At 34.9% G+C, this 27,005-nt stretch overlaps 2 protein-coding genes across 5 annotated transcripts; one reads left to right on the top strand and one right to left on the bottom strand.

Annotated features, from left to right (window-relative positions):
- Window positions 1-13,635: 13,635 nt before the first annotated feature.
- Window positions 13,636-17,403, top strand: LOC147554980 (RNA binding protein). Of its 3 annotated transcripts, none has more exons than XR_015234405.1 (3): window positions 13,636-13,799; window positions 14,014-14,100; window positions 15,313-15,543. XR_015234405.1 is itself a non-coding variant. In XM_086660222.1 (3 exons), the coding sequence occupies exon 3, from the start codon at window positions 16,697-16,699 to the stop codon at window positions 17,258-17,260; it is 564 nt and encodes a 187-aa protein (XP_086516348.1). In that variant the 5' UTR covers window positions 13,636-13,799; window positions 14,014-14,100; window positions 16,094-16,696; the 3' UTR covers window positions 17,261-17,403. The 3 variants fall into 3 exon arrangements, 2 of the variants coding, with proteins under 2 accessions (XP_086516348.1, XP_086516349.1); XM_086660222.1 differs by lacking the exon at window positions 15,313-15,543 and adding an exon at window positions 16,094-17,403; XM_086660223.1 differs by lacking the exon at window positions 15,313-15,543 and adding an exon at window positions 16,085-17,403.
- Window positions 17,404-18,484: 1,081 nt separating this feature from the next.
- LOC147554979 (Actin-binding FH2 (formin homology 2) family protein) lies at window positions 18,485-22,383 on the bottom strand. 2 transcript variants are annotated; one of them, XM_086660221.1, is made up of 5 exons: window positions 20,871-22,383; window positions 20,014-20,795; window positions 19,726-19,916; window positions 19,391-19,626; window positions 18,485-19,321 (listed from the first exon to the last, which is right to left on the bottom strand). In XM_086660221.1, exons 1-5 carry the CDS (start codon window positions 21,492-21,494, stop codon window positions 18,593-18,595), a joined length of 2,562 nt encoding a protein of 853 aa, XP_086516347.1. In that variant the 5' UTR covers window positions 21,495-22,383; the 3' UTR covers window positions 18,485-18,592. The 2 variants fall into 2 exon arrangements, with proteins under 2 accessions (XP_086516347.1, XP_086516346.1); XM_086660220.1 differs by having other exon boundaries at window positions 20,014-21,817.
- Between the last annotated feature and the right edge of the window lie 4,622 nt (window positions 22,384-27,005).

The following is a 27,005-nucleotide window of genomic DNA, read 5'->3' as shown; positions in this document are numbered from 1 at the left end:
ACCTTTTCAAAGAAAATTTGTGGAGTTTATCTTTCAACCACACATTATTATTTACAAATTCTTCTGTAGTTATCCATTCTTCCTCCTCTGCACTAGCTCCTCATTTTTTCTTCCTCTTCTTCCAACCCTTCTTCTCTGATCAAATTTACTAACCCAACACTGAAACCATAAAAATCATATAGCTTTTCTTGATTCCACAATAAGTCTTCCAAGGTCTTCAGGACTTCTCAAGATGTAAAGTAATTTAAATTTTTTACAACCACAAAGACCAACATAAAATAATTTAAATTTTGTAGCGATCTGAAATCTTTTTGGGAGGAATTTCATATACACTAAACCTATGCCAAGTATTTCCATTATACTCCAACAAATATGTGATCAAAAACAAAAATTTGAGAAATGATGGAACCAATCATAGGAAGCTACAAAAGTAAAGTGGAAGAAAATCTAAAGTAAAATTTTACCCCTTCCTATCTTCCAGTTGGATCAAATTAAACAAACTCAAAGTAATCTGGTTCGAGTGGATTTAGGCCATTCACAAAAAGAAAATGTAACTTTATTTAAAAAGTTAATATAGAGAGAGAGAATTGTGTAGGTGTCACCAAATATTTAAACACAAAACCAAAAGAAGGATAAAAACAGACATTAAAATGTAATACTTGAAGTTTATGCATAATGGCATAACCATGTCGAGGTACAATAGAAGCGTAGTACTGAAACTGGATCAATTAATCTTTATACTTCAAAAGCAAGAATACTGAAACTGCCAGTTAGATAAACCATTATAATGAGCATCAAACTAAGAACAATTAGAACATTATAGTCCAGAATTAAATGTTAAATAATCTAGAGCAGTAAATTAGAAATGCTTGAGAAGACACTCGCCGTGAGAAATGTGTCTTCAGCAAAGTGTCATAGAGTGGACACTACTGAACCTTTAATGACAACTTCTTTCCGTACTTGGTCAACAACTTGAATAAGATACTCCATCTAACCTAACCATCATAACATTTGATTTAGTCACAAGTTAAAAACAAGATCCTGCAAGTAGGGGATGTAAACTTTCATATTAGTGCCAGAAAACAATGGAAGTTTGTAAAAGAAACTTTCTCCCTCCTGGACATATAGTTTGTTATGTGAAACAGTTGTAAGCCAAACTCCACAAATTCTTCAAGAGAAAATTCACTTTTCACATGAAACTAAATTGGAAAATCTAAGAGTAGATACATTTCAGAAAAGAAAATACTTTGTAAGAATGCCACGGAAGAATATTTTCTTTCATAAAGAAAGCTCTATGACTTGTTGGTCTTGGTATGTTACAACAATTCAAATATGTCACAAAATATTTTTAACACACTAACAAAGTAGGTACCACTTTAAAAAAAAATTAGGTACTAAAATATATTTTCGTAAACTTATGATGTGAGGTGACTACAACTTTAGGGTCATTCCCTTAAATGTTGACCACTTCGATTGTTCTTAGTTATTGTAACAACTGTAAAGCTCTGTTTAAGCTACTGTTGACCTTTTAACATCATTATGGGTTTCAGTGTCCTTATTTAAGAAGTACACACATGAAGATGATTAAGGACTGGCTTAGTCAACATTCTGAGATCATTCCTCATAAAGCCTTTTTCATAAGCCACAAGGGTATATAGATTAATGGAAGTGCAACGATAGATGGAACTTGAAATAAAAAATCTTAAGAACAAACAATTGCTTTAAGCATAAGCTTTTGTTCATCTAGGTCTTCGACACTGGTTTGAATCCGAAAATATCTGAAGCACCTTGTTTTCTAGTTTAAATCCAAGTTAGACAACAACACTTGAGAAATTAAAATATAAGTGATAAACATACCTTCACGCACTTTCTTTTTGTTAAAATACCTTCACGTACTTAGCATTATAAACAATCACCAATCATTAGAAGTTCCCCAACCAAATTTAATATGAAATTGTTAAGGAAACACCAACGGAACCTGATACAATATAGCAGTACAAAAAAATATCATTTCTCTTAGACTTTTGGTCGAACACATACATAGCAGCTTCTAAGTTAAGAAATTTGTTGATTAAGTTCACAAACAGATAATGAGGTGCAAAACTACATATAAAAAAAACTTGATCCCTGTAAAGATGGAGATGGAGATGAAGATGAAATAAGAGAAGTTAAAGGTTTTATAGAGAGGGTGAGTTTCATCTTCTGTATATGAAGATGAAATGGAGAGTAATGAACAAAACGGAAGGAACAAATGTTGATTAATGAGAGCAATAAAGTTCACGAAAACTGAACATAAACATGGGGAAGAGGCGTTGAGAGTTTTTGGGTGGTGGAAGAACGTAGAGGAGATTTCCTAACCTCTGGCCATGATTCATAATCAATTTCTGTCACAGTGTCATGGTTCATAATCAATTTCCTAACCTCTGCCATGATTCATAATCAATTTCCTAACCTCTCTATCATGATTCGTAATCAATTTCTGCCATGATCATAATCAATTTCTATCATCAATTTCGTAACGCCCCTAACTGGCGCCTCAAGACTCAAGATGAAGAAGAGTCTGTCTTCCGTGATAAGGTGCGTATCTTGCCTTCCGGATTAAGGGATAAAGGTTTCGTTCACTTACTTTTATTAAGTGGATCAATAAATTCGTTAGTTTTAAGGTAGGTAATAGATCAAATGGATTCTAACGTATCAAAATCGCAACGAACGACCAGATTTATTTTTCGGTTTGTCCCAGTCAGCAAAAACATTGCGTTTTATATAATAGATGACACGGCAATTTGATAATACTTCTATAAAGATATCCGCATTTTTTGTAAAGACATCTGCATTTTTGTTCAGTTATATGAACAAAAGAAACGGTAAAAGTTTTATATTCACTCGTGCTAAAACAAAATGATAATCCAATTCAACGTTATTCGTACAAGAATGTAAGATTGAATAATGAGCCATGTGACTATGTGAGAGGGACTATTATTGTCACAAAAGATGGTAGGAGTTGTGCTCAAATGAACTCCAATGGTGCATAAATGGAACTCAATCAGAGCCTGTTCCGCCATTCCCATGACCCTATTTTCCCCTACAATACTTCTGCAAGAAACCTTTGTGTGGTTAATGTCTTTGGAAGTCTATGCGATTAAGTCATCGCCTAAATAAATACAAGTATAGAAAACTCAAAAGCGGAATCAAATCTAAACGAAAAATCTAAACAAAACTGATACCATTGCACTGAAAGTCAAACGCAAAATCAAATATAAAGAAACTTTTGATTTTTATTTCAGTTTGCCAAAAAAACACGACATGCCCACGAGAGGCGACACCTCGGATGTTGGGCATAAGCCATGGCCATTCAAGCATATCAATAGCCCATATTACATTTTGGTACAACAACATACCTAATTACGAGACATTTCTCGCCACATCAATGTTTCATCCAGACGACCATACTATCAATTCTTGCACGAGGAATGACAGACTATGGACATCAAATATATCAAAAAAAGATTTTTCGAGAGAACGTTTTTCCTCCCCAAAGAGGATTCCAAACACAAAAGTAAACATTGTGATCTTTGTATTAGAATCATAGATTTGTTTTTGTTGAAAGCACTTCAAATTACTTGTAATAGTAATCTTTTTGGGCTCACTAAAGAAGTTCTTCTTCACCATTTTCTTCCTTTCCCGCTCTTTCAGAAATTTGCCCGAGATAAACGGTCAGGTTTAACAAAGTTATCAAGTAGGCCCACACAATGACCTAGGATGACATCTCAACCGTTAGATCTAACAAACTAACTCCCGGTCCCACCAATTACGTCCACCTCAACTAATGCCCGTTGCCCTTTTCTTCAACCATCAACCAATTAGATAATAAATAATTCACTTCATTACTGATTTAATGTGGGTAATTTTGTATACCATAGGTGGTCGGAATCTTTGCCGATGTACCCGGTGGAGGGTTCCCCGTCAATGTTTGAGGTTATTTCCAGCTTACCGCCAGGATATCATCGGGTTAATATGTCGGATTTATTGTTCTAGTACACTTTTAAGTTTATATACAATGCATTTGGTGGATGAACTTGAGTAGTAACTCGAGAGAGGAAGTAATTTTTGATGGGCATACAGCCCACAACAAGATGTTAATTGTTTATCGCGTAACAGTGGTTGTCTTGAATATTTTGTTAAAGCATCGTCATCAACTCCCCTCATCTTCTCGAACTCTCTCATTCGAGACTTCTCCCTTACTAGAAAGTATCGTGTCTAGATACTTCCTTATAAGTATATTACAGAGAACTATATCTAGAATAATGTTTCTACAACTCTCTAAAGAAACTTATACAAAGCCTTCTAGATACTTTAGAGTTATCCTAGGACTAGTATACATAACTTTGTATCCCTTGCGTTGAACCATCAAAGAGCAAGCAGAGTATGAAGATAGTGTGAGTGAGTGTTTGAGTTGTGAGCGATAAGTATACAAATGAATTGATTGTAAACTATCTTTGAGTGTAATAAAACTATACTCTTCAAAGATAAAGTCCTAAAGCATTATTTTCTACAAGCTGGTACCAGAGCGAGACGATGTGGATCGTTCTTTCTCCTTTGAGGTTTGGTAAGTGTTATTAAATTAGCATCGTTATAAAAAATTTGAAGAACAGTCTGGGGCTGAGAAAATTATTGGTCTAAGACCAAGTTTGGTAATTTTGCATCATCATATTGATGATGGATCTTGCGAGCTCAGCATGTGCACTCACTAAACTCTACAAAAGTAACTATAGATATAGGCAGACACATACCAAGTCTTACTCAGAAGGGCAAGACTTATGGGAGGTTGTTGGTGGTACATAGAATACGCCTCCACTGCGCGAAAATGCTGTTGAATCTAAAAATGGCGAATTATAGCTGAGAAAGTATTGTATGTGCTGAAGACAACAATCGAGGATGAATTGCTAGAGCATATTGAAGACACAGATACACATAAGGTTGCATCAGACAAGTTTGCATCCTTCTTCTCTAAAACATCTCGCTCTTCTCCAACTCTTAGATTATGTGTTGATGAATACGAGACTAGGAAGAATGTCAATTAATCGATATTTTATTAAATAAAAAATATTTTTTGTGAGATTAATGAGTTAAATCCTAAGGCAAAAATTGTCGAAGAATGAAAAAATGGATTGTTCGCGGTTTATAGTCTGAATACAAGCGAGCAATCACAACTGTTACTGTTGGGTCTCTCAACCTTCTCATATAGAGTTAGAAAATTTACTAGCTGAAGTAAAGACATTGTCCAAACAAGGTGGTAGAGTCCCGTCAAGGAATGAGAGGGGGAACTCTTCAACAATAAAGTAAAAGAAAGTACAGAAGAAAGAACTTCATGAAAAATGAAGGGCATAGATGCCACATGATAGGAGCTCTATATCAGGAGGAACTCAAATTCCCAAAGACAAATATGAGTCAACTAAAGGTGATAAAAGACACAATAATCTATATTTATAATTGCGGGAAGAAGGTCATTTTGCAAGAGATTGTTGGCAAAAAAAGAAACTAGTCGAAGATAATACAATAACTTATGTGGTCACCAAGATAATAGAAGATGATGAAATTCCAAGCATCTGTAGCAGTAATTGGGTATGCACGAGAGGCCTGTGCTGAAGACAAGACGAAACTAGGGATAAAAGATGAAGAACTAGCAATTGTTGCAACCTCCAACCCAAATCGAGTAATTATGATGAAGATTGAACCGTTGATTCTTGGTGCTCCAAACAGGAGTGGCGATAAGAAGTTATCTAATATGTGCGAGTAAAAGGAGATCGAGTTGTATTGACAACTAACAACTCAACGATGTCAATAACACATGTTGGAAAGTCGATGGTAAGTTCTGGCTTCAGTCCACAACAAGTGGAGCTGCAAAATGTTTACAATGTACCAGGGATGAAGAAGAATTGACTGTCAGTGTCACAAATGATATCATCATGTAAGTATGTGTTGTTTGGTATCAAATATTTTAAGGTATATAAAGACCTTACAATTTCAGGCACACCAATAATGGAGGGACAACGATTAAAGTCTATCTACATATTTCTGCATAATCAAGATGTGTATATAAAACACGAGAGTGTGAGACTGCAGATTTTTGACATGCACGAGAGATGATACTTCCAGACTCTAAGGATTTAGTAGAAGAGCTCCAAGAGAGGTTGGGAGAAGACAATCAAATATAAGTACAACCTGAGATGGAGGAAATAAGTTTCCTGGAAGTAGACAAAAACCTAGAACTTAGTCCACTAAAAGTACATAATCCATGGAAAACTTGAGTACACCGTGAGACTTCAGAAGAAAGGGAAACAAATCAACAAGATAAAGAAGCGTAGAAAAGACTTAGAAGGTCGACTAGGTATGAGGAAGCTTTGAGTGTTTAAGTTAGAAGTCGTAAGTGTATAAGGGAATTGTATGTAAACTATCTTTGAGTGTAATAAGATTATACGTTTCAAAGCTAAAGTGCTCAACCCTAAAGCATTGGTTCCTACATATTTGCCCTGATGAAAATCCTTTGCCAATTGGCATCACTTTTACTATAGTAGGTACTGATTCTACAATAAACGATAACTATATCTCATTTTTCTATTTGCAGAATGGCAGAAGTTATGCATATATATACCTTTAGTAAGTTTATAGACATAACTGGAAGTTTCAAAATGGATTTTAGGTAATTAGTCCTCTTCTGTTCTTGTGCTGAAATACAGGAACTGCTAATTCAATTTTGAGAGTGACTATTGTTTTAATTTCAACCTCATTCAAAGTGGAAATCTAGAAGTATTTTTGTTGACTGAAAACTTTCAACTGCAACATAATTTCAAAGAAATTTGAGTTCTCAATGATCATTAGTCGTAAATTCGTACCAAAAAATGAGTATTTAGGGTTCTCAATCCCCCAACATCCATCTATTAGTATTAAAAATGTAGATAATTTCCCAATGCTAATTATATTGTTGCTAAGGGTACACAGACGATTTGCTCCGCCCTGACGCATACACCGCGCTGCGTATGTGACTATTTTTCTTAGAGGAAAAAACTGATGCGACATTTATAAAGAAAGATAACATATTCTTTTTCACTTTCGCTACAATGATATCAAGTCTTGAGTATTTAACAAACAAAATATATCAATTTAGTTACTTCTTGTGTCGCATAGACTTAAATGCTTTTATCTTTTGTTTCTTCTTTAGATGCGTACGCCTCGCGACGTAGACAAACCAAATTGCTTTCAGGCGCGCCTCTAGGAGTACACATTTATCTACCGAGTATTAAATCACAACCTTATGTTAATTGTATGTTCAAAGAGAGTACTAAAAGGGATTAAAAACATTATATACTACAATCTTACAAAATAACCTCACTCTAGTTGCTCGTATACAACTAAGCTGAAAAAGAAATGAAGAATGAAGAGTACTAAAAGGGATTAAAAATATTATATTCTAAATCAAATCAAATCATTTATAATAGATATCAAATTTGGCAATATAAAGAACACAATTACATGAACCCTAATAAACACTTAAATGAAACTAAACCCTAATAAACACTTAAATCATTTATAATCAGGGACGGAACTATGTTGGGGCCAGGAGGGGCCATGGCCCCTCCTGACCGCAACATAGTTAAGTCAATATGGGGAGACCAATTTATCCATGTGGGGTAATATTAGTACATCATTTCATCATAAGCCAGTCTTGATTTGAATATACATTTCAAATAGTTAAGTCTTTTATGTATTGCATATTTGTATCGATAAAATTGATGTGGATATCGAACATTGCTTAGCGTATGTCAATGAATACATATTCTAGCGTGTAATTAATAAAATATTTAGTTTATATCCATAAACTCATATTACGTTAAACTAGTAGCCAATGTTAAATTTAATATAAAAATTCGAGAACATCGGTTATAAGATTTAGTTCCTAATTATATGTTTAAACATATAATCCTAATTATATGTTTAAACATATAATCCTAATAAACATATAATCCTAATTATATGTTTAAACATATAATTTTGTTGGTTAGTTGCGTAAAAACAATTGCTTGTGTGAGGTCTATTGAACACTAATGACTTAATTAATTACTTGAAACTATTAAAGTTTTCAGTCGTCTATTGATTTATTACACTAATAATTTCAGTGTGTTTGGTACAATGAAAAGATCATTCTTGTAACATATTTAATCTTATTTTGTCATTGTACTATCTCGATGAATTAACGTAAGTAGTTTGTAACAATAACTACTTTAGGTAGTCAATGAAAAAATATAAAAATGAAAAATTATTTATATGTTTATGTACATTTGGCCCCCCTTGATTCTGTTTCTTGGTTTCGTCCCTGTTTATAATAGATCTCAAATTTGTCTTACCTCTTGATTTTGTAGAAAGAGAGGTTTAATCAACTGAAAATGAAGAAAAACAAACCCTAATAAGTAAGGATACAGAATGTTCACCCCTAGTAAACATAGCATTTCATTGATTTTAGGGTTTCACAATAGCAAAAAGGGGAAAGAAGAGGAATGAAAAGATTACCTTCAGCCTCCATGTTGTCAATGTTTACTATAATCCTCCACACACGAAGGAAAACATGATTATCAACAGTCAAATTTATAAGGTTGGGAGTTGCATTCTCATGTATAACTATTGTTAATGGTGTAAATTCTTGAACCTCATCAGTGGGGAGATCCATCCATTATCATCTAATAACCTCATCATATCTATCTCTGGTTCCAGATCATTGTGAAAATAAAATGGATCTAGGTTCTGGTTGTTTGAAAGAACAATCAACTTGTAGTATAATGCTCTTGTTCTTGGTAAATTTTGAAGAGGATTGAGGGGGGTTCAAAGTTTTTTTAGTAGATCTGATGGTGAGTTCGGGTAGTGGTTGATCGATTTGGGGTGGTAGCTCTCCTCTGTTTAGAGAGAGAACTAGGAGAAGAGAGAAGATGTATGTCATGTGTGTGTGTGTTTTCTAGAGAGAGAAAGAGTAAAGAAAAGGGTTATGGAAATAAGAGAGAACCAAATCCAAATCCAAATTTTTAATATTAAAAGTTTTAATCTTAAATTTTTAATATTAAAAGTTTTAATCTTAAATTTTTAATATTAAAAGTTTTAATATTTAAGGTTTTTTTTTTTTTTGAACGAAAAGTCTATTAACTGAGAAAAGTTACAACAAAGTCAAAAAGAAATATAAGACATACAAACCCGGACTAAACTTATAACTTGATGAACTGTAAGGATAAAAATCCAATTAATCTTCTTGATGGGGTATAACCGAAGCTGCCAATGCATGTGCTTCTTGGTTAAAGATACGGTTACAATACACCACTTAGACGCGGAGTACTTTAACCCTCGATCGTAAACCGTCGATCTCATTTATAATTCTCCAAGGAACCTTGCTATCAACGGTTGCGATTAAGTGTATCAACACCTGCAAGAACGCTAGGGATCCTAAAGATCCGAGAAAAAAGACCCTAAAGGTCTGACAAAAAGGATCCTAAAGATCCGAGCAAGGAGACCCTAAAGGTCTGACAAAAAACGAAAAGATAGTATAAATAATATCACAACCAACAAAAGAAAACTAAAATGACCTCCCGTCTCTTTTGCCGGAAATCACCAAAATCACCGAAAATCCACCAATATCGCCGGAAAACCTTCATTGCCGCTGGAAACCGTCGCCGAAAAACCGCCTTAACCGTCGGGAACCGTCGCCGGAAAACCATCGTCATCGTCGGAAAACCGAACTGACATGATTTCTCTATTCATCTCCATCCCTTATAATCTGGGTGTTGTTTTAAACCAATCTGTTACATTATAAACTTTTCCTTGAATTGAAATCCATACATCTTCTGCTTTATTATGCTTTAATAGTTCTTCAGAAGAAATGTAGTTTTCTTTTCTTCCATTAATACAAACAAATAGATCTAAAATAGAAAGAGATAGAAAGCAAAAGTGTGGGTGTTTTCTTTTTTGATATCTCAATCTTTCAATGAAATTGAGAGGAAGAGATTCAAAGAGAGGATATGGGTTTAGGTTTTTGAAGAGAAGAGAGGACAATTTTTCTTCTTGTGGTTTGGTTGTGCCCTAAATACTATTAATAGAGGAAACTAACTAAAAACCAAAGAAAAAGAGGGATCCGGCGTAGGGAAGACCCATCGCCGGAGCCTCAAACACAGAGGAGGCAAGTTGGAGGAGTTGGAGTTGGAGACAATATTTAAGGTTTTAAAATTTAAAGTTTTAATCTTAAAAGTTTTAATATTAAAAATTTTAATCTTAAAAGTTTTAATGTTTAAATTTTTAATCTTAAAAGTTTTAATGTTTAAAGTTTTAATCTTAAACTAAACATCTACTTCCTTAGTCTCTGCAATTCAAGTGCTAAGTAAAAATTGATGTACACCCCAACATCCATCCATTTTTACAAAATTTGAATACATTCTTGTAAAATTTACATACATAAAGATGAAATAAAAATGTATGAAATTATAAAAGAAAAAGAAATTAATTATCATAAAATTTACATAATCAATTAAATTACCAAATAGCAAATTCTCATAGAATAATGAAATTTGAAATGATAATCCGACGGTCACGAATTTGAAATGATAATCCGACGGTCACGAATTAGTAAACTAAACATCCACTTCTTTATTTCCAATTTTCTCTTCAATTAACATCTACTGTTGGATCTTAAAAATTAATCCATCTTCTTTTAACTCCTGAAAATCGTCGTTCTGTGTGACACTTGACATGTAAAGTTAATTACTCCATTTTCCTTTAATACCTGGAAGTTATAATCCTCCACACACGACCAGGAAGGAAAACATGATTATCAACAGTCAAACTTATATGGTTGGGAGCTGCATTCTCATGTATAACTATTGTTAATGGTGTAAATTCTTGAACCTTCATCAGTGAGGAGATCCATCCATTATCATCCTCTGATATGATCTTTATGAAAATCCCAATAAAAATGAACGGTCAGACTTATCCCCTAGGATAACCGACTGAGTTGTTTTAATATAATAGATATAAAAGAGGGAGAATGGGAAGTGGAAACTGATTTCACCGCCCCGGTTTTCTCGTTAGAAAAAAACAGACTTATCCACTACGTTTTTTTTCTTTGACAAATAAAACGGTTTTGTCATTTTTGAGAAAATTATACGTTAGCTGTAAATTTGTAAGAAGTGATCTTTTTTTGATGAGATGTAAGAAGTGATCTAGCAACAAAAAAAATACAAAAACAAAAAAAGTGGTCTTAATAGAGGAAAGACATACTATCTTTTGTCCAAGTTGATACTAATGACATCCTTTCACGTCCACCACCCTTTGGTGTAACGGATGGACACCCCTTTTAAGACCACGAAGTCTATTTATTCTCACCGTTATTTTGTTCCTTAATATGAAAATTCGACCAACATAAAGTTCTGGAGACTTGGTAGGTCTCTCACATGACCCATGCCGCCTATAAATTTGTATATGACAACAACGACAGAAGCTTAGCATCAAATGTTAATGCAAATTTTAGAGTTAATCTACTAACATGAAAACTTAGGAACTGTTCAAATTCATTAAGCGGATAATGGAGAACAACCCCTATAATGCCCCGAGCCTTAGCAGTTACTAATGTCGTCCCCACTTTTGATATCCAGACTCAAGTAAATGGGTACGCGATTTGGTTCCTAAAGGCTTCACGATCCCGCCCAAAAGGCCTCAACACTTACTAAGCTTAAGCACCCACTTGTACCCAGTATCCAAATGCATCCACAAGCAATGTGAGACTATCACGAGTCCTGTAATGATTATTGTTGTGTTATTTCCGTCGTACTCTGTCTATAGACTATAATACAAACACATTGGTTGAAGCTACTAGTCATCTGACAACTTTACTCCATCCATTCATCATCATCATCGAAGGGACAAAGCCTACGCCCGAGTTTTCCAAAGGTTGTAAATATGACAAAAGAGACCCAATGCACAAATTTAATAATCAAAGAGACACAATGTACTGACTGAAGAGCACACGAAGTAATAAAATTGTACTTTAACCGCGAGTGATCTGGAATTGGTTCACGTAATTACCATTTCTATGTTAATTTCTCATGTAGGTCGTTGTTGTCGACGATGACCACAAAAAAGCGTTTGTAAAGCTTGTCCCAAGAATTGATTTACAAGCCCTGGCGAAAAAACTTGTATTGATATTCCTACTCCTCAAGACTCTTTTTCTAGTAGAGTAGTAGTCGCTATCTTTCTGAAAAATTGATGCATCTCTGGCCCCTCTATGTTACAACTTATAACATAATTTTTATCCAATCAATAGAATAATTTGATTTTAGAAAGGGTTTTTTGAGCTTACCCCCTCACAATTAATTGGTAATTGAGTTTACCCCCTTCAATAATTGGTAATTGAGCTTACCCCCTTTAATTTAGATTTTTTGTCAAAACTACTAAGGATATGTTTGGTATGTGATAATAAAATCAGAAAGTAAATAATATATAAACAAAATCAATCTTTACTAATCATATTCCTGACCAAATCAAACAATAAAATGAAGTAGAATCTCTAATATGAATCATATTGAAGAATATGTGTTCTTGGTAGTGGCAATTATTTCACGTACGCCAAACATAGCCTTTGTGTTTTTATCACTAATAGTAAGTCCAAGGGGGTAAGCTCAATTATCCGTTATTGAGGGGGGTAAACTCAATTACCAATTAGTGACGAGGGGGTAAGTCCAAAAAACCCTTTTAGAAATTTTAACAATCGAATAAATATTCCAAATTGAAATGACTAGTAGTAGGCCGTATTTAAATTATATCATTAGAGAGAAGCATATTCTCTGACTATCACGTCTTGTCATCACACGAAATCATAAGCAGTGGCACTACCAAAATTAACTATTGATTTAATTAAAAAGTGTAGACTTTGCGGTTCAAAATACCCTTTCACAGTCAAAATTCAACTAACTACTATTTAGCGTCTAATCGCCTTTAACTCCTTTAAGTGTATGTCTTTATCAAATTGAACTTTTGAACCCTCCCTCTAATACATCTATTATCATGACTCCTTAATCCTAGGTTCAGAGTATATCGGTGCAATCATAATTAGAAAATAACGATCAAGACGTTGGATGGATCAACTGCCTAATAATATTACAGATCCAATGACCGTCTAGTTATACGTGACATTAGAATAATAATTAATCGGTGGAAGTAGTACTTATGTACATAATAAATGTTAATAGACTTAGCTTTAGTGTGTTAGATGTGGTAAATTTGGTCAATTTTTAACTACTAAAAATAATTATTTATCAACAACATGATCATCATAGATTTAGTTGTCAACCTAAAGCATCAATAATGTGATAAACACTACAAAAAAAACGTCCAATAGGGACATACGTTTTTACGTATGTCCCTAATAAAGCAGTAATAGGGACAATTTTCTGCTATTTGTCCCCGATAAAATAACAATTGGGACTCATTTATCATAGGGACGGATTTTCCGAGAACAATTTAGAAAAAAAAAAAAATCAGAAATTTTTGACCCAAAAAAAAAGGCGCAAAACTTTACCCTTCTTCCCTCCTTATTTTTTTCCATTCTGTTTTCCCTCTTTTCTTTCTCTCTCCTCCTCACCACGCTTCCTCCCCTTCCATCACGACTTCACCAGCAGGCAGCAGTTCTCTGTTCTTTCTGGTTCCTCCGCACGATCTACACTTAAAATAAATAACTACAAAACCCTAAACCTTCGTCGCTGCTAACATCAAAGGTAAGTTTGGATCGAAGTAGCTCTGGGCATTGAAATTGGTTTGTTTTTTAACACTTGAATTCAATTCTGATTACATGTTTCTCAATCTGTTCATCACCACGATTTTCTTCTCCCCATGATTTTATTCTTTCCTCTTCAACACTATTGATCTTGTTCTAGTTATAGAGTTAATCTTTCTAGGGTTTCTGTTGCATCTTCTTCTTTTGTGCGACAGATTTAGGGTTTTTTGGGCTTCTTCTCGGGTTTGTGAAGCAGGTTGATCGAGATTTCTAGGGTTTCTGGTGCAGGTCTTCACATCCAGGTTCATTGTTCTTATCCTTGATCTTTTTATGTGTTAAATTAAGAAATCCAAAGTTTATGCTTGGGTGATTCAACTTGTTTTTGTGTTAATTAGTTTACTACTATCTAGTAAGAACATTAGAACAAAATTAAAATCCTAATATCCAATTCTTGAGTATTTGAATTGAACAGTAAAATCAATTCAAGTATCTAGTGGTAAACAATGTATGTTCATCAACATTCAATTCTTGTAGTTCAGCTTTTGCTGTTAGACCAACAATTGGAGTAGTCGATTCAAATTGGACTCCACCCAAAATCATATCTTCAGAAACTCCAATTGATTCGATAGAACAACTAATAACCAACCCATATATCATTGTATCCTAAGAAACAGTACCGAAATCAACAAGTTTATTTTACTTGGTTTAGTAATTGTTATGAGGTCGTTATGAAGATTGTTAAAAATGATTTGAGCATGTGTTTGATTTAGTTTTTCGATCGCGATATACTCCAAATGTGAGAGCTTAACCATCTAATTAGCAAACCCAACTTTGATTGGGTGGTGACATATGTGTCGAACCATTGAGGAGACCTAAAATGAAGTCACACAGTCTACTTGTAAAACTTGAACACCAAAAATTAAGTTCTTAGAAGGATTATACCAATTAGACTGAGATCTTTCTTCTTGAGCTCCATCTAGTTTATCTTGTCTAATTTATCTTGTCATACATGAGATATATGGGCAAAAAGTATATGAAGATAAGAAGAAAATTTTGCGTACCTTTTCGAGTCTATCCAATATGGTAAGAATGTCTGATATACCGCCAATATTATTGGCAGGAAAAATTCTGGTTATGTTTTGGTAATTCAATATATCATATTAGGCACCTAGTGAATAACCCATACATAATTCTTACCTGCATTTGACTTCCTCTCATAGTAGCAGTCTATTCAGAAGCCTCTTTAGGATCTAACAAATGAAAATTTCAAATCCTTAAACTTAATTTTAGATCTAATAACTTGTGATAAAGAACAGAGTAAAACATAAACTAAAGAACAATGTTTACCTCTGGTTCACGAACATTTGTTAGTATATATTCATAAAGCTGAGAAGTTACACTAATAATTTGTTTCTTTCCGTATTTTTCATCATCGAAAACAACAACAACAGAATAATCACAGTAACTCCGATGATTGTTTTATGTCCTAAGTGAACCGTTGAATTTTTGAACAGATTTGAGGGAGTAGTTGATGATCGGAGGAGTTGGAGATGAAAAATGGATGTTTCTGTTGTTGATATTTTGAACAGAGTTATATTCATGTTTCTATTGTTTAACTAGTATTTTGCCTAAAATAGTAAGAGCAAGTCCAATGAGGAGCGGTCCCAGGGCCCTTAATTCACCTTTTCATTCAAATTTAAGGGCCCGGGCTCAGACCCTCAAAATCAGCTCCAATGGGGAGCGGTCCCGGGCCCTTAAATTTGAAGTTTCTTTAAGTTTTTTTATTCAAGTTTTTTAAGTTTAAGTTTTTTTGTTTAAGTTTTTTTATTTAAGTTTTTTATGTTTTTAAATTAATGAGTTATTTTATTTATTTTTATTTTGTTTTTACAAAAAAAAAAGGAAAAATAAATAAATAATCCCACCGTTGGATGTGATCCAACGGTGGGATTTGCTCCCCAATGTGACCGTTGGGGAGCCCCAACGGTCCCTTGGGGAGCTAGGGGCCGCCCCTTATTTGGCTCAGCCCTCCGCCCGAGACCGGCTGGAGTCCAATGGGGAGGATGGAGTGTCCCGGGCCCTTAATTTGAATTAAGGGTCTGGGACCCCTCCCCATTGGATTTGCTCCAAGTTCAAGGAGTTAAATTCAATTATCAATCACTCATGGTGTAAACTCAATTACCAATTAGAGCTGAGGGAGTAAGCTAAAGAAAACCCCTTTCAAATTTTGGATGTGTGTATAAACACTACTTCTTTAACTTTTTACTCGTGTGTCTCGTTCTCTCTTAGCGCCCACAGATTGAGGCAGTCCGAGGGCACTCAGACTGCGCCCTATCCGTGTTGGACTTGAACACCACAAACTCAAATCATTTTGAGTGTTCTCGGACTCCGAGGGGGAGACGGTCTGGACGGGCGGAAAACGAAAACTAACTCAACCGGTCCAGACGGACGGAAAACGGACACTAACTCAACTGTCCGGACAGAACGGGCGCAAATCCTAAGTGTTCACTCAGACATCCAGACAAAACGAACGGGTATTGCAGATTTTTCTCCAACGAAGTGTCCCTCGGTGACCGTTTTAAGAGATGGATAAATCGATTATCGATCGATCGGGGACTGGTCACTAATCAACGAATGAAGAAATTTTGATTCGAACTACTCCCACTGGAAGTACGAAAAGGGGGATAGGCTAAGAGCAAAAGGTCTGGGCGCCTTCTGAGGCACCCCTTAAAACTGCTCGCTGCCAAGTCCAGAATACTTGGTGGGGTTGTGGATTTTTACGCCCAAAATTTGTACCAAAACTCCGCCCAATAAAACCTAATAAAATCAATAAACCCTAAATCCTCTGAAAGTCTTCTTCATCCCCGCTTCCCCTCTTTCACAGAAACCCTAGAAAAAAAAATGAGGGCTTTAGACGAGAAGGAAACAACAGCAGTCTTCGAGAAGCTCTTCAAATTCACAGGAAACAATCTAAAGAACATAGTTGAGAAAGAATCACATGAAGGTCCAGAAGAAACCCCAGGTCGTTACTGTTTTCGTCTTCAAAAAAACAGAGTTTACTACGTAAGTGAAGCCCTAGTTAAGCGAGCAACAAACATCAGTAGAGATAAATTGATTTCTCTTGGTACTTGTATTGGTAAATTCACTAAAGGTGGTAGCTTTCATCTTTCTATTCAATCTCTCCCTGTTTTAGCAGATAATGCAAAACACAAAGTTTGGTTGAAACCCTCAGCAGAGATGTCATTTTTGTATGGAAATCATGTTTTGAAAGGTGGGTTAGGAAGAATTACTGAAAATACAACAGCAAATGATGGGGTTGTTGTTTTTTCAATGTCTGATGTACCATTAGGGTTTGGAATTGCAGCAAAATCAACTCAAGATTGTAGGAAGCTTGATCCTAATGGGATTGTTGTTCTTCATCAAGCTGATGTTGGTGAGTATTTGAGAATGGAAGATGAACTTTAAATTTGAATGGTTGAAGTTATTTAGGGTTTGGGTAGTAGTTTTTGGGGGTACTTCTGTATCTGGGTAGCTTTAAATTTTGGATATTTATCTGTTTCTGTTTGTGGGTTGTTCTTCAATTTTTAATTGATATAAGTTTGAACTTTGAATCATGGCTGTGTTTGATCTAATCTGAACTAATTTGATTTTGTGATACCTGTGTTAGTTTTTATTACTGTATTGTTACCTTTTGTCGAAAAAAATTCGATTAAATCTACATTTACTTAATGAATTTCGATATGAAGCTCGCTTTGGTTGAGTGTTCACACGTATGTTTCTCCATTGGAGAGACCAGAGTTCAATCTTACCCCATTTCGTTCATATTCATATTCATATCTCAGTCCCATTTTTGCCCAACATGAGAACGGAAACGAAAAAAGATACCATTCACCCATGGATGTGACAATGGAATACGATGACGCGAAAAAAGATATCGTTCACCCATGGATGTGACAATGGAATACCATGACGGCCATTGAAATCGGAAAGTCATTTGAAATTCGATCGTTTACCACAAACAGTTAGTCTGGCAACACCGCACTGATTTGTCTATCCAATTCAGTGAAACCGTTGCTTATGTTGAAATTCTCAACACTCACGACTACGAGCTGGATCTGGCTAGCCAAAGCGAGTGCTTTTTCTCTTATTGTTTCTTCTTCTGATTTTGATTTTTATGTATGATACGAGTTGGAGATTGAGAAATTCTCTCTTTTTCTTTACCCTGAAACAAGATTTTTCTTTTTATCAATAATGTGTGATATTTATGATATTTTGGTGGTGTTGAATGGTGGTTGTGTTGTTTCTTTTTCTCACAAATGTTTACTTGGAAAAGAAAAGTAGAAAGAGAAGAGAGATGAGGATAGTGGGAGTAACAAGTCTGATATCGCACCGAAAAGCACCACGCTCAATCTCTTCAAGATCAATCAAAATGCAATACAGGAGATCTTTCAGATGGGCGTAATTTGGGTTTCTTCAGATAAGTTGCAATTTTTGTTCTTTTTTCTGTCATTTGTTTGTGATTTTGCATAGTTGCATCACATGTGACATGTGAGAATAGTACACACCACAAGATGATAATAATCTCATATGGATAATCCTTCCTGTGAATTTGTAGTTTCACATCTTAGGGTAACTAGATGTGTTTGTCTCTGATGTTAGTTTAAACAGTAAATGAGTCAAGAAGGTATATTTGAATCAAAACATGTCAAAAATTAAATTAAATTTGAAAATGTTACAGAAATCTCATTGTATCTCACAAAATGAAGCAGATTTGAATAAAAAAAATGAACCAGGATGTCAACGAAAAGGAGCAAGCGGATTTGGAGTCCTCGGTAACTTCAGAGATCGAATCTCTTTACAGACCTGATCTAACATACCAAGAAAGTCTCTTACTATCACAAAAATTCTAAGTGGGTTTGCTTCGTCTTTGCTTACATCTCCATGAAAATACTCTGTAATTTCTCTGACATGTAACAAGACACTGTCTTCGTCTTTCTTTAACTCTTTGATGTTCTTTTCTGCATAAGTCAAGAACGTTCTCATCGAATGAGAAAAGTTCCCATTTTGATCATCCGCAGATAAATCCTCATGTACTAGATGATGTAACTTAATCATTCCATCTGATAGGTTTGACACTGAGCTTGCAAGAACGTCCAAGTCGATAGTAGCCGTCTTCTTCACATTGCACAGTTCGACTGTCAAACTCGAAACATGATCAAGGCCCATCCTCTTGTAATCCTCTTCTCGTTCTTCATCAGTCTTACCCTTCATTTCATGATTGTTCTTCGTGGTAATAATATCAAACTCTCTAATTCCTTCTGACCGAATCATTTCTTGAACTACAAAGTGAAGTAAGGTAGTTTTCCCATCTGTCCCTTTCACATCTGCTAGTTTAAGAAGGGCGTCAAGTTTAAATGCTCGCGCACCTCCTCTAATTGTCCCAACATTCATCCTATTTCCTGTTTTGAGCACGGCTTCCAGTAATTTCAAGAATAGTCGACTCGACCTTAGTTCTTTGCAAGCCTCCTACATAATAAGAACATTTAGAAATCTCAGACAACTACTTTTACTGGATTTAGTTAGTTAGTTCGTTACCTCTAACATTGCAAAAGACTTCCTCAGATGAACCACTTCATCTTCAAAAGTGTCTCTATAAAGCATAGCCTCAATTCGTAAGAAGGCAAAAGGTACACCGAGAATTGCTCTAACGAACATTTCTGCAGAACCAAGCTCATTAATGTTTCCTTGGTAGCTTAAGAGCAAGGTCTGTTCTTCCTTTGTAGGTACCGCCTTTATCAATGACTCTAATTGCTGCAAACATAGACCATTCCCTGCTCTCATCCAAGAATAAAATAGCATCAAGAAAATAATATTTCGGACGATTTAGAACATATTATGATGATTGAAATACTCTCGGAGGGAAGATATACCTTGGGTTAGTGCATCACAAACTTCCTCGGCAGTTGCATTTTGGGCCTTTAAGAGTATTGTTATATTCTGCAGTCTCTTTGGCTCAAGTATGTGCTTACTCGGAGAAGGAGTCTTGCTTTTAGCTTCATCATTCTTGCTTCCGTTTTGCAATTTGTATCCGAAGAGAGACTCGATCATTTTCTCATCGAACCTGTTCCAACATTCTCGTAAAATGGTTAACTACAATCATCAGCGAGGACACGGGTCAAACGAAAAGAAAGCAGAGTAAGAGAACAGAGTTTGCTTACTCGAATGAGTTGCATTTCAACTTGTCCCATACCATAGAACGATCAGGGGTGGCTCTTACTTTGTCCCAGTGAAGTGGTTTCAGTTTCGGTAGAGGAGATCCATCTTTCGCAGCGGGCGTAAATTGAGGGATGGGTGGAGGTGGTGGAGGTCTAAGAGGGTTACTACTTCCTTTGGCAAATAGCGGGGGAGGTGGACTTGGCGGTGGAGGAGTATCTGTTGCACTCCCTGGTGGATCTCTCGAACCCGTGATAAGTTTATAATGAGTTGAAGAACTGTCATTCGATCCCAAAGAAGAATCTGAATTTGCATCGGAAGCAACATTATGTTTTGCAGGCAAATGTGGACGAGACGAAGATCGAGAAGGTAGGAAATGTAGGGATGGAGAAGGGGGAGGTGGTGGTGGAGGTGGGGTTGGTGGTGGTGGAGGTAGAGGTTGAGGGGATTCTATCTGGTTTTGCGGCGGTGAGAAAAACTCTATCGTATCAACTAGATCTTTCTCAGAAGCACTAGAATTTCGTACTTTTGATACGTGTGAATCACACAAAGAATGAAAAGATTCATCATCGGACGATAATGTCTCGACTGGACCAATCTCCTCTCCTGACGAACGATCTCCATTATAAGTCACACACTTGACTGTCTCTCTAATCTCACGAACAGAGAGTACTTCTTCGACCGACCCACAACTCGCATTATCGGAACAAGATTTCCTTGAATCTTTACCAGATTCAATACCCATTTCATCTTTTCTCCTCCATGATATGCTAACAGTTTCAACATTCTGTTTCACAGGAGATGGATCAAAATCTGAAGTTGGTCTTAAATAAAAATTCTCTGGACCTTGTTCAAAACTAACCTTGCTTGTTGAGTTCGCCGAACTTATATACTTCGATCCTCTGGAGCTACCAGAAATCGACATCGTCTTTGCAGATCTTCGTCGACTCCTCCCGAACTTCCAACAGAATAAGAGCATCCCAAGACCTGAAAGAAAAATCATAGCTCCACTTGATACAGCAACTGCTATAACAATCCTTTTCACTCTTGCCTTCTCTTGATCTTCCTTTCTCTCTCCATTCTTTAGCAGGGGTAAAACCGATCGAGGCGGAAAATGGGAATGTGAATGAGGGTGAGCCAGAGGAACAGGAGCTGGAACTGGAGCTGAAGTTGGAGCTGCTTCTTTACCATTGGGAGATGGAGATGGAGATGGTGATAAGAACCCATTATCAATATGACCATTTAATGAGTTGAAATTCTTCAAACCAAGTAAGATCCTGAACTTTTCTATGACAAGATCTCTTTTTTCTTCAGTTTCATCAACACCAGAAACTTTTCTTATCTGATTCTCTTTTTCATCTCCATTATAATCATCAAAAGTTTGTACATTTATGAATGAAACAACCTTTAAAAGTTGAGAATTCAGAAAGAAAATGATGAAGAACAAGTAAAGAAGAAGAGTCTTTGAATTCATCATATTGTTCATAAGAAAATCATGGGTATTTCCTTATCTTTATATAATTGGTTAATCATTTTTATCAAAATTGTACTTAGGTGATGAAGAAGGAAGAAGAAGAAGAAGATCTGATAACAAAGTCTTTAATGCTACTCCAAGGAACCCCTGAACATGGCAGGTAAGATTGTACTGAACCTTCTTTACTTCTATTGTTCATCTCTTTCTTCATTAATTTTTCTCTTATCTTCTAACCCTTTATCATTAAGATTATATTCAAGAAGATAACTTAATCATCATACTTTTTTAGTACTTTGTTTGAGTGTTTAAAAAGAGGAAATCTTGTTAGAAAGTATAAAAGTTAGAGATGATTGAGATTATATAGTTAAATGAAAGGGTTAATTCCATTTTGGCCCCCTAAAGATGACAAACTCGCCAAAACGGACCCCTAAAGATAGCCAACTTCTATTTTTGTGCCATTTTGATCTTTTCTGTCAGTCAACTTGTCTAAAAAGATATACTTGTTGAGAAAGTTGTTAGTCTAATGAAAGAGATAAAGGAAGTGGTGGTGGTGGTGGTGGTGGTGGAAGGGGGAGATGAAGGAAAAAAAAAAAAGTTTTTTTCTTAATGATGGTTGATGTTTGATAATCGTCCGACCTCTGACGTCTAGCAACCGACAAGAAGAAAGTGATGAGGGATAGAGTGGAAAGAGTTTCGAAGAGAGGGTGAAAAAGGAAAAGACAAATCAGCCGCTAAAGTTGACTACTGGAAATATGAGAAAAGGGGACAAAATGGAAGCCCCTCATCTTTAGGGGGCCATTTTGGTTAGTCGGACATCTTTAAGGGGCCACAGGGGCCAAAGTAGAATTAACCCTTAAAATGAAACCATAAAGATTGATTGATGTAGTATAAAATAATCAAACTATGTAGAATGGGACTTTCAACAAAAAAAAAAAAAAAAAAAAACTATGTAGAATGGGTCCTTTCAACAACAAAAGAAATGTAGAATGGGTCCTATTTGTTGTGACTTGTTTCTCTCTGTAGTGGCAACTAATACACCATGGGATCCCTCCAACCCCCATCATAAATATGGAGAGAGAGAGAGAAAGAGGGTGTTGATCCATCACTTTCATGTGTGTTCAATTTTATTAAAAGATCCAAGGTTATAAGATAAAGATATGTTGGTTTTTTAACAAAATTTAACATAAGAGTAAGATCAAGTAAAAGTAGTACTAGTTGTTCCTCTCTCTCTTACTCTGTCTGGTGCAAATTATGAAAGAGAGTAAATAGTGTGTATGTTACTACTGTTTGTTAAGGTGGTTTGGTAGGTGTGGTTTACTTCTACTTTTTATGTCCTATATTAACATAAGAACGGGTATTTTCGCGAAAATGGACCAAACTTGTTGGGCCAGTATAAACGGTCCAGGTTAATTTTGTCGGACGTAGCAAACGAAGTAGTCGATGGTCCATATCCGTCAGTATCATGAGTAAACAGATTCTAGGCCCATATATATTGCTCGGGCCTCAGTCACCTCACTAAATGGGCCCTAAAATATTGTAAAGCTAATTGATTTAGGCCCATGAATAATTTGTGCGCCTTACCACCTACTAAATGGGCCAAGATATATTTGGATATATAATTAATTTAAGGCCCATAAATAATATATGGGCCTTGGCCACCTAACTACATGTACTCCCAACTGCTTTTGGTTTTGAAGTCCACATCTGTAGTTTATAATTTGGACCTGAAAGCCAAACCGCTAAAAAACTATCGGATTAGCGCTTGATGTTATAGAGTTAGGGGGGGGGGTAGTGGTTGGGGACATTGGGGGACATTTTCATGTCCCCCAATGTCCGTGTTATTGGTTGGGGACATTTGAAATGTCCCCCAATGTCCGTGTTATTGGTTGGGGACATTTCAAATGTCTCCAAATGTCTGTGTTATTGGTTGGAGACATTTCAAATGTCCCCAAATGTCTGTGTTATTCGTTCGGGACACGAAATTAGGGACATTTCAAGACAAATTGTTTTTGGGGACATTTGGAGACATTTTAGTGTAAATTTGGAGAGCTTTTGGAGAGAAAATGTCTCTCAAAATATGGAAGACACTTAGGGACATTTGAGTAAGGAAGATAATAAAAATAATTATTACCAAATCATATTATAATAATATTATCTTATTATTATATTACTACATTATTGTATTATTATTATTATTATTATTATTATTATATTATTATTATTATATATTTGAGTAAGGAAGGTAATAAAAATAATTAGTATTATCAAATCATATTATTATAATATTATCTTATTAATATATTAATATATTATTGTATTATTATTACATTATATTATATTATATTATATTACATTATATTATATTATATTACATTATATTATATTATATTATATTATATTATATTATTATATTATATTATATTATTATTATATTAATATTTAACAATATGAAATAATAAATATTTACCAATTGTCCATCAATGTCCACAGATATCTACAGATGTCTACGAAAGTCGAAAAATATATATTTGGAAATATTAATTAATTTTTTTTATTTCATTATTATATTATTATTATTACTATTATTATTCTTATTATATTATTATTATTATTATTATTATTATTATTATATTATTATTATTATTATTATTATTATTATTATTATATTATATTATATTATATTATTATATTATATTATATTATATTATATTATATTATCTTATTATTATTATTATTATCTTATTATTATTATTATTATTATTATTATTATTATATTATCTTATTATTATATTATATTATATTATATTATATTATATTATATTATATTATATTATATTATATTATATTATATTATATTATATTATATTATATTATTATTATTATTATTATTATTATTATTATTATTATTATTATTATATTATATTATATTATATTATATTATATTATATTATATTATATTATATTATTATATTATATTATTATTATATTAATATTTAACTATATTAAATAATAAATATTTACCAATTGTCCATCAATGTCCACAGATATCTACAAATGTCTACAAAAGTCGAAAAATATATATTTGGAAATATTAATTAATTTTTTTTATTTCATATGGTAAGACGGTAATAATATTAAAAATAATAAATATCAACTAAATATCTATCAATGTCCACAGATATTCACGGATGTCTACGAAAGTCGAAAAATATATTTTCAAAGTAGTAGGGCAAATTTATTTCGTATGATTAGACAATAATGATTACATTAAAATAATAAATGTCTACCAACCGCCATCAATGTCCTCAGATATCCACAGATGTCCACAAAAGTCGAAAAATATATTATTGAAACATGAGTACAAATATATTATTTCATATGGTTTGACAATACTGATAATATTAAAATAATAAATGTCTACCAATTATCCTTCAATGATGAGATAATAATAATAATAATAATAATAATAATAATAATAATAATAATAATAATAATAATAATAATAATATCCACTACACATTTTGTCCATGGATTCAATATGTTGAAATGTCCCCAGGACATTTTGTCCATGAACCAAATGTCTTGAAATGTCTCTGAGACATTTTGTCTATGAATCAAATGTCCTGAAATGTCCATAAAGACATTTTGTCTACGGACAAATGTCCCGAAATGTCTTGAAATGTCTCTGGAACATTTTGTCTCTGAGTGTCCTCCAATGTCCTGAACCACTACCCCCCCCTTAGAAGATATTTAAAAGTGTATAGCCGAATCAAGATTTAGACGGGGAGATCTAAATCAGCCCTGGTACTATGCCCGATCACTCCCGAGTGAATCTTGGTCGGGCGAGATTTAGAATTTCTCTCACTAAATCTCGCCATGCCACTCTGTCGGGATTCACCGTGGAGAGTGGCAGAGCATAACAACATTTTCCGATCTAAATATTTACTAATTGTTTATGTTGATGGACGTCACTTGAAGATCATCAAACAACACTTACTAACATCAAGGTGGATCTTGGGCTCAATGGGCTTTTTTTTCTTAGTTAAAACTTTCCCATGATCTGGATCAAAGCCCATTTCAGACCATCATCCCTTCTAGTTCTGGTTCTCAAATAGGTGGACTGAAACAGAATGCCATGTTTAGTTCCACATTTGGTTTTACTACCCTGTCATCTTGCCTTTTATGGTACAAACTCCACCCTTTCTCTCTCTACATATATATCTAGAGAGAGAGAAGAGAGAAGAGAGAAGAGAGAAGAGAGAAGAGAGAAGAGAGAGAGAGAGATGCTTGGTAGGCCCACTTCATTTACTCTCAGTACTACTATATTGGGAAAGCTAGAAAGCATGTGGTTTTTAACTCATAATAGGCAGAGAGAATGAAAGCCTCCTGAAAATGTATTTCCCCTGTGTAAAAATAGAAAGAAGCTTTCAAAAGTCTAATCTAACATTCTTTTGTCACAACGACTTTTATATTTTTTTTTAATCTCCCATTGATCTCCTTTAATCATTGTGGATCTCCTTCATTGTTTGTGCTTATCCTCTTTGATAAATACCACTTAGGTGTTGTTTGTTTTTTTATTTGTGTCAGAATCTGAATTGGCTGAACTTGAATTGGCTGAATTTGAATTGGCTGAACTGAATTCGCTGAATCTGAATTTGTCGAATTATTTTAGAAGTTAGATATTTGTTTTTTAAGTCTGAATTATTGGGTCTGAATTAGAATTTTGACATTTATGCCCTCCTTTCTTCTTTTTAACCCAAAACCCTAATTTACCAATCTCTTTATCCTTCTCCTATTTCAGCCAAAAAAAATCCAAACCCTAATATCTTTCTCTACTTTCCAGCTCTCCCTCTTTCTTCCTCCATTATCCAAAAAAACCCAAAACCCTAATAACTGGTAGGAGCCTCTTTCTCTCTCTCTATCTCTCTCTCTTTCTCTCTTTCTCTCTTTCTCTCCCTCTTCACGCACCTCTCAGATGTGGTGGCCGTGGGTGATGGTGGTCGCCGTGATTGGATGTGGTGGTGACATTTCGGTTTGTGGTGATGGCGCATTGGTTGTGGTGGCGGTTTGGCCTGTTGTGGTGGTGGCTAGTTCGTGGTGGTGGCTAGTTCGTGGTGGTGGTAGTGATGGTTGTGTGGTGGTGGTGGTAGTGATGGTTGTGTGGTGGTGGTAGTGATGGTTGTGTGGTGGTGGTGGTAGTGATGGTTGTGTGGTGGTGGTGGTTTGTGGTGGTTCTCTGGTGGTTAGTGGTGTTGGTTCGGTGGTGGTGGTTGCTGGTGGTGGTGGTGGTGGTTAGTGGTGGTTAGCAGTTCTGTGGTGGTGGTGGTTCTCTGGTGGTGGTTTTGTGATGGTTAGTGGTGCTGGTTCTGTTGTGGTGGAGGTGGTGGTGGTGGTGGTTAGTGGTGCTGGTTCTGTTGTGTTGGAGGTGGTGGTGGTGGAAGTGGTGTTGGTGGTGGAAGTTTTTTAATTCAAGGGGTTATTAGTGTAAATTAACACAAATTCAGATTTTGGCATTGGTTTCAG

Source organism: Eschscholzia californica, unplaced genomic scaffold (assembly GCF_041429995.1).
Source record: "Eschscholzia californica isolate CP2 unplaced genomic scaffold, dmEscCali1.0.p SCAF_2, whole genome shotgun sequence".
NCBI classification, from domain to species: domain Eukaryota; kingdom Viridiplantae; phylum Streptophyta; class Magnoliopsida; order Ranunculales; family Papaveraceae; genus Eschscholzia; species Eschscholzia californica.
This window is presented reverse-complemented; position numbering and strand designations above follow the sequence as displayed.